The sequence below is a fragment of the Erythrolamprus reginae genome, chromosome 5 (assembly GCF_031021105.1).
Source record: "Erythrolamprus reginae isolate rEryReg1 chromosome 5, rEryReg1.hap1, whole genome shotgun sequence".
Taxonomy (NCBI): Eukaryota; Metazoa; Chordata; class Lepidosauria; order Squamata; family Dipsadidae; genus Erythrolamprus; species Erythrolamprus reginae.
Window position 1 is genome coordinate 6,046,653 of NC_091954.1, and position 12,583 is coordinate 6,059,235.

At 43.1% G+C, this 12,583-nt stretch overlaps 1 protein-coding gene across 3 annotated transcripts in view; it reads left to right on the forward strand.

The window, feature by feature from the left end:
• Positions 1-8,382, forward strand: part of KCNMA1 (potassium calcium-activated channel subfamily M alpha 1) — a 655,726-nt gene extending 647,344 nt beyond the window's left edge. Inside the window, exon 28 of one of the 3 annotated variants that reach the window (XM_070752010.1) lies at positions 7,931-8,382. In XM_070752010.1, the coding sequence (XP_070608111.1) occupies positions 7,931-7,955 (25 nt within the window). In that variant the 3' untranslated portion in view covers positions 7,956-8,382. The remainder of the gene's footprint in view (positions 1-7,930) is intronic. The other 2 variants (XM_070752011.1, XM_070752012.1) reach the window with 2 other exon arrangements.
• The last annotated feature ends 4,201 nt before the right edge of the window (positions 8,383-12,583 follow it).

A 12,583-nucleotide genomic window follows, 5' to 3' on the forward strand; every position in this document is an offset into this window, starting at 1 on the left:
ATCGAAAAATCGAGCTGCTACGACTCTGGCATAAGCCTGTGAAAGTGGTCCCAGTGGTACTTGGCACGCTGGGCGCAGTGCCAAAGGATCTCAGCGGACATTTGAAAACCATCGGAATTGACAAAATCTCCATCTGTCAATTGCAAAAGGCCACTTTACTGGGATCGGCAAACATAATTTGCTGCTACATCACGCAGTCCTAGGTGCTTGGGAAGCGCCCGACTGGTGATGAAATACGAAATCCAGCATAGTGATCTCGTTTGCTGTGTTGTACTGACACAATAATAATAATAATAATAATAATAATAATAATAATAATAATAATTTATTAGACTTGTATGCCGCCCCTCTCCGAAGACTCGGAGTTGTGAATGCTCCAACACTGGAAGTTTTTAAGAAGATGTTGGATAGCCATCTGTCTGAGGTAGTGTAGGGTTTCCTGCCTAAGATGGGGGTTGGACTAGAAGACTTTCAAGGTCCCTTCCAACTCATTGTTGTTGTTCTTTGATTTATATTTGATCTTTGATTCAGGAGGTCCAAGTAGCTTGCCCCCTTTTCTCCTATTTTTTCCAGCTGCGTTGGTTGGGCTGAAAGGTAGTTTGAGTTTTGGGGATTAGGAAGAATGAATGCAATTTGGGGTCTTCTCCTGTTAGTCTAAAACTTCCATTGCCTCCCAGATTCCCAGGTATCTGCTCCAAAGTCTCCTTTATGTGAAGCAAAGCGTTTAAGACAACAGTTCTGGCAAAACACCAGCCTGATAAAAGAAACAGAGATTCAACGCAGGCTTGTTTCCGTTTGTTTCTTTCATTTTAAATTACAAAGCGTTTGTGTGAACACACCAGGCTTGTAAAACAGGCGAACTGTCACATTTTGAACACATCTCAGAGAAGCCAGCTTAAGCGTAGCTCAGGCGAAATTGGTTTCCACAAATGCATAATGGTCGGTGCGTCATACTTGAACTGAATGCTTTTGAGATGGAGCTGAAATCGTTTCTGAAGTTTGTGCAGTTTCCCTGGAATATATTCCCCCAATCCCTCCCCTGCAACCTTGCTTCCTTCCCAAGCCTCATGAACTATTCAAATGTTCTGATGACTTTAAAAGATATATGGTTGTATATGCGTAAAAAAAAATATTGGTTGACCAAAAAAAAAAAAAAGATAAATGAATATAGAAAGACACCGTTGGAATCTGCCACGTTGTAGATTATAATCTTAGAACAGACTGTAACTTTATCATTTTGTCAGGAAGAATAATTTAGGGCACTTAAATTTCACGCGACAAATTCAGAACAAACTTATTTAGAGACAAAGGTATTTAGGAACACCTGCATTTGTGATGGAAAGGGAGATAGAGAAGTAAAGACACCCACCAGCAAAATAAAATTGACTGGTAACGAAATGCAGAGGGGTAAAAACCTCTACGTGTCATTTAAATTTCTCACTTACGTAGCTTGATGAAAACCTTGCAGAAGTTAACAGCCAGTTCTGGTTACAAAATCAGTCAATATGTCAGGGAAAGATTTCGGTAAATGTCAGGCGGATTAAATCATTGGATTGGCTGCTACCCTGTCTGTTTCTTCCTTAACAATGTCTTGGGTAGAAGCCACAAAGGTGTTCCTTCCTAAGCAGTTAATTCCAGTGTTTCCCAACCTTGGCAACTTGAAGATATTTGGACTTCAACTCCCAGAATTCCCCAGCCAGCGAATGCTGGCTGGGGAATTCTGGGAGTTGAAGTCCAAATATCTTCAAGTTGCCAAGGTTGGGAAACACTGGATTAGACAATGGCCGAGGCTGAAAAATGGCCCCTTATGGGCAACCTGGTTGGAGAATGCTGGTGATGCTGGCAACATATTGAAAGCCAAAGCAAAGGGCCCAACTCAACCTTTCTGTTCCCACCTAAAGGATATCTTTTTCATTGATTTCAAAATTGGCTTAGTCTTTTTCTCCCTTGCCCATACTATCACCTTTAACTGATTTTGTTGTTGTTTTTAGCAATAGCAATATCACTTAGACTTATATACCGCTGCACAGTGCTTTGCAGCCCTCTCTAAGCGAGTACCGTATATACTCAAGTATAAGCCGAGTTTTTCAGCCCCAAAAATGGGCTGAAAAACCCGACCTCGGCTTATACTCGGGTCACCACAAGAGGGCGCCGGATCACCACAAGAGGGTGCACCGCGGGAGCCTGTCAGACATTGCTGGCTTGGGCGGGTGTGGGAAAGGGCAAAGTGCGGCGGCAAAGGGCGCTCCAACCGAAGCGGCTGTGGCAAGAGTGGGGCAGTTGCCTCCTCCCCAGCTCTAGCAAAGACGCCAGCCCTTTGCCTTTGCTCTTAGAGCTGGAGCTTCAGTCTTCTTGCAGGTGCCTTCCCTTCCCTGGCTCCAGCAAAGGCGCCAGCCAACTGCTCCGATGGCGTGCGAGGGGGGAAAAGGCGATGGTGAGGTCGGGGGGTGGATTCCTGCTTCACGAGTCCCCCCCCACCTTGCCGGCTTCCCCTCGCCTTTTTCCCCTCGCACGCCATCGGGGCAGTCGCGGGGAAGAAGAGAGAGAGGGTGCAGCCCCACTCGGAACCGCGGCTGGCGGCGGCGGAGGAAGGCTCTCTTTCGCCCAGCGCTGCTTTGGAAGGCGCAACGGGAAAGCGCTCCGGCGTTGTCCGGGCTTCTCCCGCCACGCGCAGCCCAGCAGCGGCGGAGGAAGGCGAATGCGGTTTGGAAGCTGGGAGGGGGGCGGAAGCTTGCCACCAGGCTCGGCTGGGGGGGGCTTGGCTTCTACGTTGGGGGGGGGCGGCCGGGTCCGGCTCCCGCCGCTGACGTGCCCCTCTGACGCACCAGACCTCTTGTCTGCCCGGCCCGAGGCACGAAATCGCTGCTTATGCCAGGCGGCATTGCTTGTGTTCCAGGCGAGCCGCCCGGCATAAACAGCGGTTTCGTGCCTCGGGCCGGGCAGACAAGAGGTCTGGCGCTTTCACGGGGAAGCCGCCAAACGCCGTCAGAGGGGTGCGTCAGCGGCGGGAGCCGGACCCGGCCGCCCCCCCCCACGTAGAAGCCAAGCCCCCCCCCCAGCCGAGCCTGGTGGCAAGCTCGCCCCCAACTCCCGGAGATCGAGTGCACGAAGAGGCATCTCTCGCCTTCTGCCGCGGCGGAGGAAGGCGAATGCGGCTTGGAAGCTCTTCTGCCCCCCCCCTCCCAGCTTCCAAGCTGCATTCGCCTTCCTCCGCCGCGGCAGAAGGCGAGAGATGCCTCTTCGTGCGCTCGATCTCCGGGGGTTTGGGGCGAGCTTGCCACCAGGCTCGGCTGGGGGGGGCTTGGCTTCTACGTGGGGGAGGGGGCGGCCGGGTCCCGCCGCTGACGCGCCCCTCTGACGCGCCAGACCTCTTGTCTGCCCGGCCCGAGGCACGAAATCGCTGCTTATGCCAGGCGGCATTGCTTGTGTTCCAGGCGAGCCGCCTGGCATAAGCAGCGATTTCGTGCCTTGGGCCGGGCAGACAAGAGGTCTGGCGCTCCCACGGGGAAAAGACGGCGGCTTAAGCCCTTCCCTGTGCTCCGGAAGCCGCTGACGCGCCCCTGTGACGGCATTGAAAAGGCGCGATGCCGGAGAAGCGAGCGATCCGGGAATCCAGGACAGTTTTGCGCGAAAACGGCAGCAGGGAAAAATCAGCCGGGCTAACGGCCGCGGCTCAAAAAAGGTTGGGAAACACTGAGATAGAGAGAAAGTGAGAAAGAGAGAGTGAGAGAAAGAGGGGGAGAGAAAGAGAAAGAGGGAGAGAAAGAGAGAGAGAGTGAGAGATGCTCAGTGAGCCTTTCTTTGAAGTTGCCTTTCTTTCTTTCTTTCTTGCTCTTTTTCTTTCTCTCTTTTACCTTCCCTTCCTCTATTTCTTCTTTTCTTTCTCCTTCCCACCTTCTTCCCTCCCTCCCTTCACTCATTCCTCTCTTACTCTCCCCTTTCATAGGTTTCCTTGCTTCCTTCCTCTGTTCCTGTCCCTTCCCCCTTTCTTTCTTTCTTGCTCTTTTTCTTTCTCTCTTTTACCTTCCCTTCCTCTATTTCTTCTTTTCTTTCTCCTTCCCACCTTCTTCCCTCCCTCCCTCCCTCCCTTCACTCATTCCTTTCTTACTCTCCCCTTTCATAGGTTTCCTTGCTTCCTTCCTCTGTTCCTGTCCCTTCCCCCTTTCTTGCTTTCTTGCTTGCTCTTTTTCTTTCTCTCTTTTACCTTCCCTTCCTCTATTTCTTCTTTTCTTTCTCCTTCCCACCTTCTTCCCTCCCTCCCTCCCTTCACTCATTCCTCTCTTACTCTCCCCTTTCATAGGTTTCCTTGCTTCCTTCCTCTGTTCCTGTCCCTTCCCCCTTTCTTGCTTTCTTGCTTTCTTGCTTGCTCTTTTTCTTTCTCTCTTTTACCTTCCCTTCCTCTATTTCTTCTTTTCTTTCTCCTTCCCACCTTCTTCCCTCCCTCCCTTCACTCATTCCTCTCTTACTCTCCCCTTTCATAGGTTTCCTTGCTTCCTTCCTCTGTTCCTGTCCCTTCCCCCTTTCTTTCTTTCTTTCTTTCTTTCTCTTTTTCTTTCTCTCTTTTACCTTCCCTTCCTCTATTTCTTCTTTTCTTTCTCCTTCCCACCTTCTTCCCTCCCTCCCTTCACTCATTCCTCTCTTACTCTCCCCTTTCATAAGTTTCCTTGCTTCCTTCCTCTGTTCCTGTCCCTTCCCCCTTTCTTTCTTTCTTTCTTTCTTTCTTTCTTTCTCTTTTTCTTTCTCTCTTTTACCTTCCCTTCCTCTATTTCTTCTTCTCTTTCTCCTTCCCACCTTCTTCCCTCCCTCCCTCCCTTCACTCATTCCTCTCTTACTCTCCCCTTTCATAAGTTTCCTTGCTTCCTTCCTCTGTTCCTGTCCCTTCCCTCTTTCCTTCCTTCCTTCCCACCCTCCGTCCATTCATTCACCCATTCATCTCTTGATCGCTTAAAGCTAGTTTACTGGTTTTCTTTAAAATAAATATTCTAAAACATGTCTCAATTAATGTAATTTTATTGGTTTCTATTTTTATAAGTTACCAGTAGCCACTGCATTTTCTAACCTCGGCTTATACTCGGGTCAATAAGTTTTCACAGTTTTTGTGGCAAAAATTGGTGCCTCGGCTTATACTCGGGTCGGCTTATACTCGAGTATATACGGTAAGTATATCGCCCCCAACAATCTGGCTCCTCGTTTTACCCACCTCGGATGGATGGAAGGCTGAGTCAACCTTGAGCCGGTGGTGAGATTTGAACTGGTGAACGACAGCCAGCGCTCAGCAGAAGCAGCTTGAAATACTGCACTCTAACCACTGCACCACCAAGGCTCTATTGTTGTTGTTCGCTTCCAGGCATGGGGAAAACCAGGCAATTTCTGGTTCTCTATCACTTGTCCCTCTGTTAATCAGTAAATCTGTTCCAACTCGTGTTACAATTAATATTTGGGGATGGAGTTTTGGGGCGGTGATGGTGGTGCCAATTCTTACACATTTCCTACACACACACACATACAGAGAGAAAGAGAGAGAGAGAGACAAACAGACAGACAGACATGCAGACACACACATATATGTATATGTATATGAGAACCGAATAGGAATAGAATGGAATGGAACAGAATAGAATAGAATAGAATAGAATAGAAACAGAACAGAATAGAGTGGAATAAGAATAGAGAGTGGAATGGAATGGAATGGAATAGAATAGAGTAGAATTAGAATAGAATGGCATGGCATGGAAAGGAATGGAATGGAGTAGAACAGAATTGGGTAGAATAAGAATAGAGAGTGGAATGAAATGGAATAGAATAGAGTGGAATAAGAATAGAGAGTGGAATGGAATGGAATGGAACGGAACAGAACAAAATAGAATAGGGTGGAATAAGAATAGAGAGTGGAATTAAAATGGAGTAGAATAGAATAGAAAGTGGAATTAGAATGGAATCGAATGGAATAGAATAAAAAGTAGAATTAGAATAGAATGGCATGGCATGGAATGGACTAGAACAGAACAGAATAGAATTGGGTAGAATAAGAATAGAGAGTGGAATTAGAATGGAATGGAATGGAATAGAACAGAGAGTGGAATGGAATAGAATGGAATGGAATAGAATAGAGAGTGGAATTAGAATAGAATGGAATGGAATAGAATAGAGCGGAATGGAGTGGAACAGAGTGGAATATGAAATAATTAGAATGGAATGGTATGGAGGGGAAGGGAGGGGAGAAATAAAAATGGCATAGAATAGGGGACAATACAATAGTATAGGATATGTTCACTGCCTTGAGTTTTCTGTTAAAAATAATAAAGGTAGGATGCAAATGAATAAATGTATGGTCCACCATATGCTAAGGAATATAATTAGATACTACTCAGTTGGGATGAAGCATAGCTTTCCATGGCCATTTCTCCCCAAAAATCAGGCGTGGGTTGTTGGGGTTTTTTCCCCCTTATGAGAGCAAACCTATGGTCACCCACTGGCCCTTTCCAAATGTTGCCAGTATCAACAACTATACTCCATCCACCCAAGGATGTCAAATAAGCAAATCCTCACCAGTAAGTAAAAATAAAAGATTACAATACTCAGCAGTATAATATTTGAAAATTCCCAAAGAGCTCATTTCTTTTCAGGGGAATTTTAGCGCAGCAAATGCATTCCTGTCCTAATCTCAACCGTTTAGCACTTTCCTGGTAGTGGAGCACCGGGCACATCACTAATTGAGTAAGAGGCTCACTTCCAGAAGGTGGTCACTTTCCATAAATAAGTCAGCCTCTTGCCTGCTCTTTTTTTTCTTTTAACTCTTTGCCTTCAATCCAGCAAACTTTTCATCCTTTCATCTAATCCCGTGATGGTGAACCTATGGGACGGGTGTCACATGGAGCCATATCTGCTGGCACGCAAGCCATTGCCCTAGCTCAACTCCAATGTGCCTGTACGTGCCGACCAGCTGATTTTTGGTTCACACAGAGGCTCTGGGAGGGCGTTTTTGGCTTCCCGAGAAGCTCCAGGGGGATGGAGGAGGGTGTTTATACCCTCCTCCAGCTCCAGGGAAGCCTTTGGAGCCTGGGGAGGGAGAAACCCAAGCCTACTGGGCCCCCCAGAAGTTGGGAAACAGGCCATTTCCATCCTCCGTGGAGTGGGGGACACAGTTCCCTCTAAGCTGAGCAGTGAGCAATCGCTCACTTAAAAATCATCATCAACTCAGAGTTTTCCAAACCTGCCCAGAAGCCGAGAGGGAAAGAGTGAGAGGGAAGGAGAGAGAGAGGAAGAGAGAGAAACAGATAGAAAAAAGAGAGGAAGGAAAAGAGAAACAAAAAGAATGGGAGTAAGGAAGAGAGAAAGAAAATCAAAATCTAGTTTGAAACTAGCTCAACTATTGAAGTGGCATTTTGATATTGATAGAGTTGCCCTATTATGAGCTCACTGTTATAGACACACAGTACAGTGTTTTATTTTGAAATTCTCTGAGGCAAAACAGGGTGGGTTTTTTATTTGTTTGTTTGTTTGTTTATTTATTATTTCTGTGCCGCCCAGTCCCGAAGGGACTGCCGCTCAGACACTATACTTTTCCGCCCCCCCCCAAAAAAAAAATTAGAGGGAACACTGGTGGGGGAAGCTGTTTTCGCCCTCCCCAAGCATTGAATTATGGGTGTGGGCACTTGCACATGCATGATAGTGTAGTACGCGCACACTCTTTCGGCACCCGAAGGAAAAAAGGTTCGCCATCACCGATCTAACCAATGTTCTCAGGTTTTATGAAACCTACCACTCTTCGGTGCTAGTCCTTAGTCAAAGTTTGCTTCCTCTTTGATTGCTTTGAAACACCTTCGCTACATAGGCTAAAATCCACTTTTCTCAACTGCTTTTGGCATGGCACTAACAAAGCTTCTCGTTTCCTTCTCTCTCCCTCTCTCCCCGTGTTTCTACTCTTTAGCAGAAAAGAAATGGTTTACAGATGAATCGGAAAACGCCTATCCCAGAAACATTCAAATCAAGCCCATGACCACCCACGTGGCCAATCATATCAATCAATATAAGTCTACAAGCAGCTTGATTCCACCAATCAGAGAAGTCGAAGATGAATGTTGACTCCTAGGACAGGACAATGTGGGGTGTTTTTTTTTAAAATAAAAAAAAAATACAAAAAAAAATATATAGAAAGAGCGAAAAAAGGACCTGACGGACTTCGTGAACGGTGATATAACATTTATTCCTCTTTCATGCTGAACTTTTGGTGGGGAAATAATGCAATGAAAAAGCAAGGGTCGGGCGGAAAAGTACAGTAGACAGATTTTTTTTGTTTGTCTGCCTTTAATATTTGCTTCCATGTATTTTGGAAACTATTTCATTTATATATGAACATAATAAAAACAGTCATGTATAGTCTCTAGCATTTTAAATTATTTTTATTTATTAGAAAGAAGATATATGATGAATATATTTCTTTATTCATTGTCAAGTATTTTCCCTTAAAACAAAAACAGCCAAGATTGTGGCCGGACTCCTATATATGTATAGGAGTATATACCGTATATATAGGACTATATTAGGAGTATATATATATATAGGACTATATATATAGGACTATATTATCCTTTATATATATATATAGAATTGTCCTAAAAATGCGAGTTCCGGGTGTATTTATAAATGAAGAAGCAACATCCATTACAATCTCCAGAACGTTTAAAAATTTATTAAAAATACTGTAATTAAAATTAACTAAGCTTTCGTCAGTCCTTTACTAACGTCATCAGAGTGTTAAAATCCCCATTGAAGACAGCTGATTCTATATAATGCTGCTCACTTAACTCATTGCCCATGTCACAGGCCTACACCCTTCCTTCCCTCCTCTATTTAGCTGTCTTCAATGGGGATTTTAATACTCTGACGACGTTAGTAGAAAACTAACGAAAGCTTAGTTAATTTTAGTAATTTTTAATAAATTTTTAAATGTTCCGGAGATTTTTGCCTCTTCATTTTTATATATAATGATGGAGAATGATGGCCACAAATCAAGGCAAAATATGTAATTAAGAGAGAGAGAGAAATAATGTATTTTAAACAAGTCCACTTGTATTTTAGTAAATCAAAGAAGAAGAAAAACAAAGAAGAGTTTACTAGAATGTTTCTTTTCTGGAAGACATGTATTTTGTTTAGCATTGACACCAGCTCTTAATAAACGAAAGCTTATTTATTTTGGAAAAAATAACAGTGGAAACGTCCTATTTTTATAGAAAGAATATTATTCTGGAATTACAAATCTTTAAAGAGAAGCCTCCCATCCTGGTGCCCTCCCCACTGTAGAGGAAGACACTAGTTTGGGAATGGCTTTCTTATCATTATAGAGCTCACCTATGTTTGTAATGGAATCTTCCAATCAAATAATTGTGTCAAAGACAATGAGTTTTATGAATATATATCTATATATAAACGCAGCATTTGAATGGTCTTCCCAATGTGTTTTCCCAAAAGGCAACTGGGTTTTCTTGGGGGGGTTTCCCCCCCTTGTAAATGTTTTGCTTCTCAACCAAGAAACTTCTGCAGAATTCAGTTCAGAACTGAAGAAGTTTCTTATATGAGGAGTGAAACATTTTCGAGGGAATTTTTTTTAAAAAATGAAGAAAAGTCCTATCATGACCTGGATGATCAGGAATTTCCATAAACATTTGAATGGTCTCTCTTTCTGCCAGAAACCTGTATAATTTTCTTTCTGTAGCTTTCTGGTGAGTGTTACCAGGGTTAACCAGGACAATTGAAAAATTTCGCCCCAAGCTTCAGAAAGCCTTCACAGCCCAATCTCATATTTAAAAAGTTAGGCTTATCGATTGACAAGGAGGCTTTAGAGAGTGATTTTTATTAATCTAGAAAAAAACAGAGGTTGGCTACACACCATGAAAAGTGACAAATTCATGCCAATATCTCAGTGGTGTCTTGTGTCAATAATGGCAAATTCCAGCTTTTCAGTCATAATACATGCAAATGTTAATCAAGCTCTAACTGTGATGCACAAACTATGATCCAGACATGGCTTACACTAAGCTACAGCCTACAAACTAATTTCTGACTATTTTTTTTTTTTTAAAAAGTTAGAAATCAACTATTTAATTTCCAAGTGTTTGGAACTCTGTCCATTACAGAATAAGGACAATGCTTAGTGTTCACAAAGCATTTAGAAAAGGCTTACACCTCCTTAAAATGGTGGACAGTCTCTCTAGCCATTAGACAAAATTGTGGCGTCTCATATCTGTTATTGCAAAAACATAGTTACTCCGGCATTTGAGGCTGTAAATAATTCCGCAACTTTCTCTCTCTCACTCCAGTTTAAATTATGTACTCTTGACCTGGAGCCACCTAGACAGACATGACCTTGAAGGAAATGGCTACAACCAGGCAGAGGTCCAAAATGAGACCAGGTCACAGCTACACGAGCTAGTGTTAAAGCTTTGTAATTGTGCAAAAGTGTAAACATCCTGAGATTTAAGCATTCTGTGCTATTGTTATCATTAGAGTAATATCAGTGAATCAAATCCAGTACCTTAACTTAAAATTACTTCAGCTTTAATGTTGGTCTACTAGTTGCAGAGCAAATATATTCTAATTTTGTCCCGCTAGGTTGAATTTCCAGAATGACTACTCTGGCATTAAGTTTTGCAGATATTATTTATTCAAACGTACAAACAAACAAGACTTCTGAATACAATGTATGGGCAATTGGACTGTTTGACCGAAAGAGGTGTCATCTCTTTTTCCTGAAAAATCAGCAACAAAATGCCGTTTTCTTTAGCCATATCATAAGACCCATGTAGAGATGGGCCAATACTTTTTAACCGCTGTAAAAATGTGGGCAGCTGGCAACAGCTGGATTTTGCACTAGGTATGTTTTCAAAGGGCACGATCCATGATGAATGTGTGAATGGGTGGGCAGTTGTGGAATAGGCCATGGATAGTGTCAGTTTTTGTACTCCTTTTTCGTCCGTGAACTAAAAGACGATCAAATTATAACCTGCTTTGATATTATAATATACTGGATTATTGGCTCTCCCCTCTCTTTTGCTCACTCTCGTTTTGAACATGAAAGTTAAAATACGGCACTTGAGTCATAATAACCACACTTGCCAATTGACAATAGAGATGTACAGTAGTACCTCTAGATACGAGCTGCTCCACATGCGAGTATTCCAAGATACGAGCCACGAGGGGAGAGAAATTTCTTTTCGAGACCCGAGCTCAAATTCGGGATACGAGCCGAGCGTCCACTAGGTGGCGCAAGAATCCTTGCTTCTGGTTATCTCGGAGGGGAAAAACAAAGTCTAAAGCCATTTGTTCCAGATACGAGTTGTTCGACATACAAGCACCCTTCTGGAACGAATTAAACTCGTATCTAGAGGTACTACTGTACAAAGTTTTCGATTCAGTTACATCAATGCAGCTAAAATACCCCTGGTCCAAAAATAGAGCAGTCTAGAATTTTAGCAGCTTCTTGGCTTAAAAAAAAAAATCAGCTTTCTAAACTTTGGTAATAGTTCTGAAGAACTTAATATGGTCACGATAGGAAGGTACGGAATTTCTGCGAGCGGAGAAGAAATGAAATAAACGTTGAGTGAATTCAGTTTTGCTGAACGCCAAGATTGGCTCGCCTAAGCAATTTAACTGTAAAACTTATGGCCCTGGGCATCCCACATCCAAGGCTGAGCCAATTCAATATTGCAGTCTGCATAATCACTACAGCGTTTCTCCCCCAATTCCATAAGAATCTCTTCAGCTGTGATTGGAAATGTATGCTTCAAAATTGTCGGAGGTGCCTGGGAAATTCGTTGGACTTACAGTTCTGTTTCGTACAAAGTGATCTTCCTATCTTGCCTCTTTAAAGGGGTCCTCGGTGCTTTCTGAACTTGGTGGCTTTTCCTGCAGATATTTCTTCGTCCAAACTAGGTAACGTCATCAGGACTAGCACTGATGATGTTACCTAGCTGGTTAATGCAACGTCTACAAGGAAACACCCAAACTCGGAGAGCACCAAGCACCACCTCATTTTAACCTTGAGCTATAAACATTTTTCCTCTATTTTTCACCTGGCATTTCTTTCTTTTTCCCCCCATAACCATCAGTTCCATACAAGATCCTTTATTTTAATCTTCACTAGCATCTCATCCAGGCAATGTTAATTAAGTCAGAAACAGGTCCAGGAAAAACGGTTAAATAATAATAATGTGATAAAGTGGAGAAAAGTGTGTTCCTGGTCTGGCAGCTTAGATTTCCCTCCGTGTCTTGGAAAGTTATGTTTTATGAACGTTTGCCAAATTAAGTTGGGAATTTTGCATGGCAAAGGAAAAAAGAAATGTGCAAATTGCTAATTTCTTCATTTTTATAACGTATGTACTTATTGCATCTATATTTATTTTATTTATTTTTATTTATTTATTCTGTCAAAATGTAGGTTTCAGAGGATATAATCACAGTAAAATACATCGATAAAAGAATAGAAGATAAGGCGTTAGGAATAATATGGAAGAAATAATCATTGGGAATATAGAGTTCATATTATATAGAGTTAGTAGAAACATAAGAGAGACATTAGGACAGG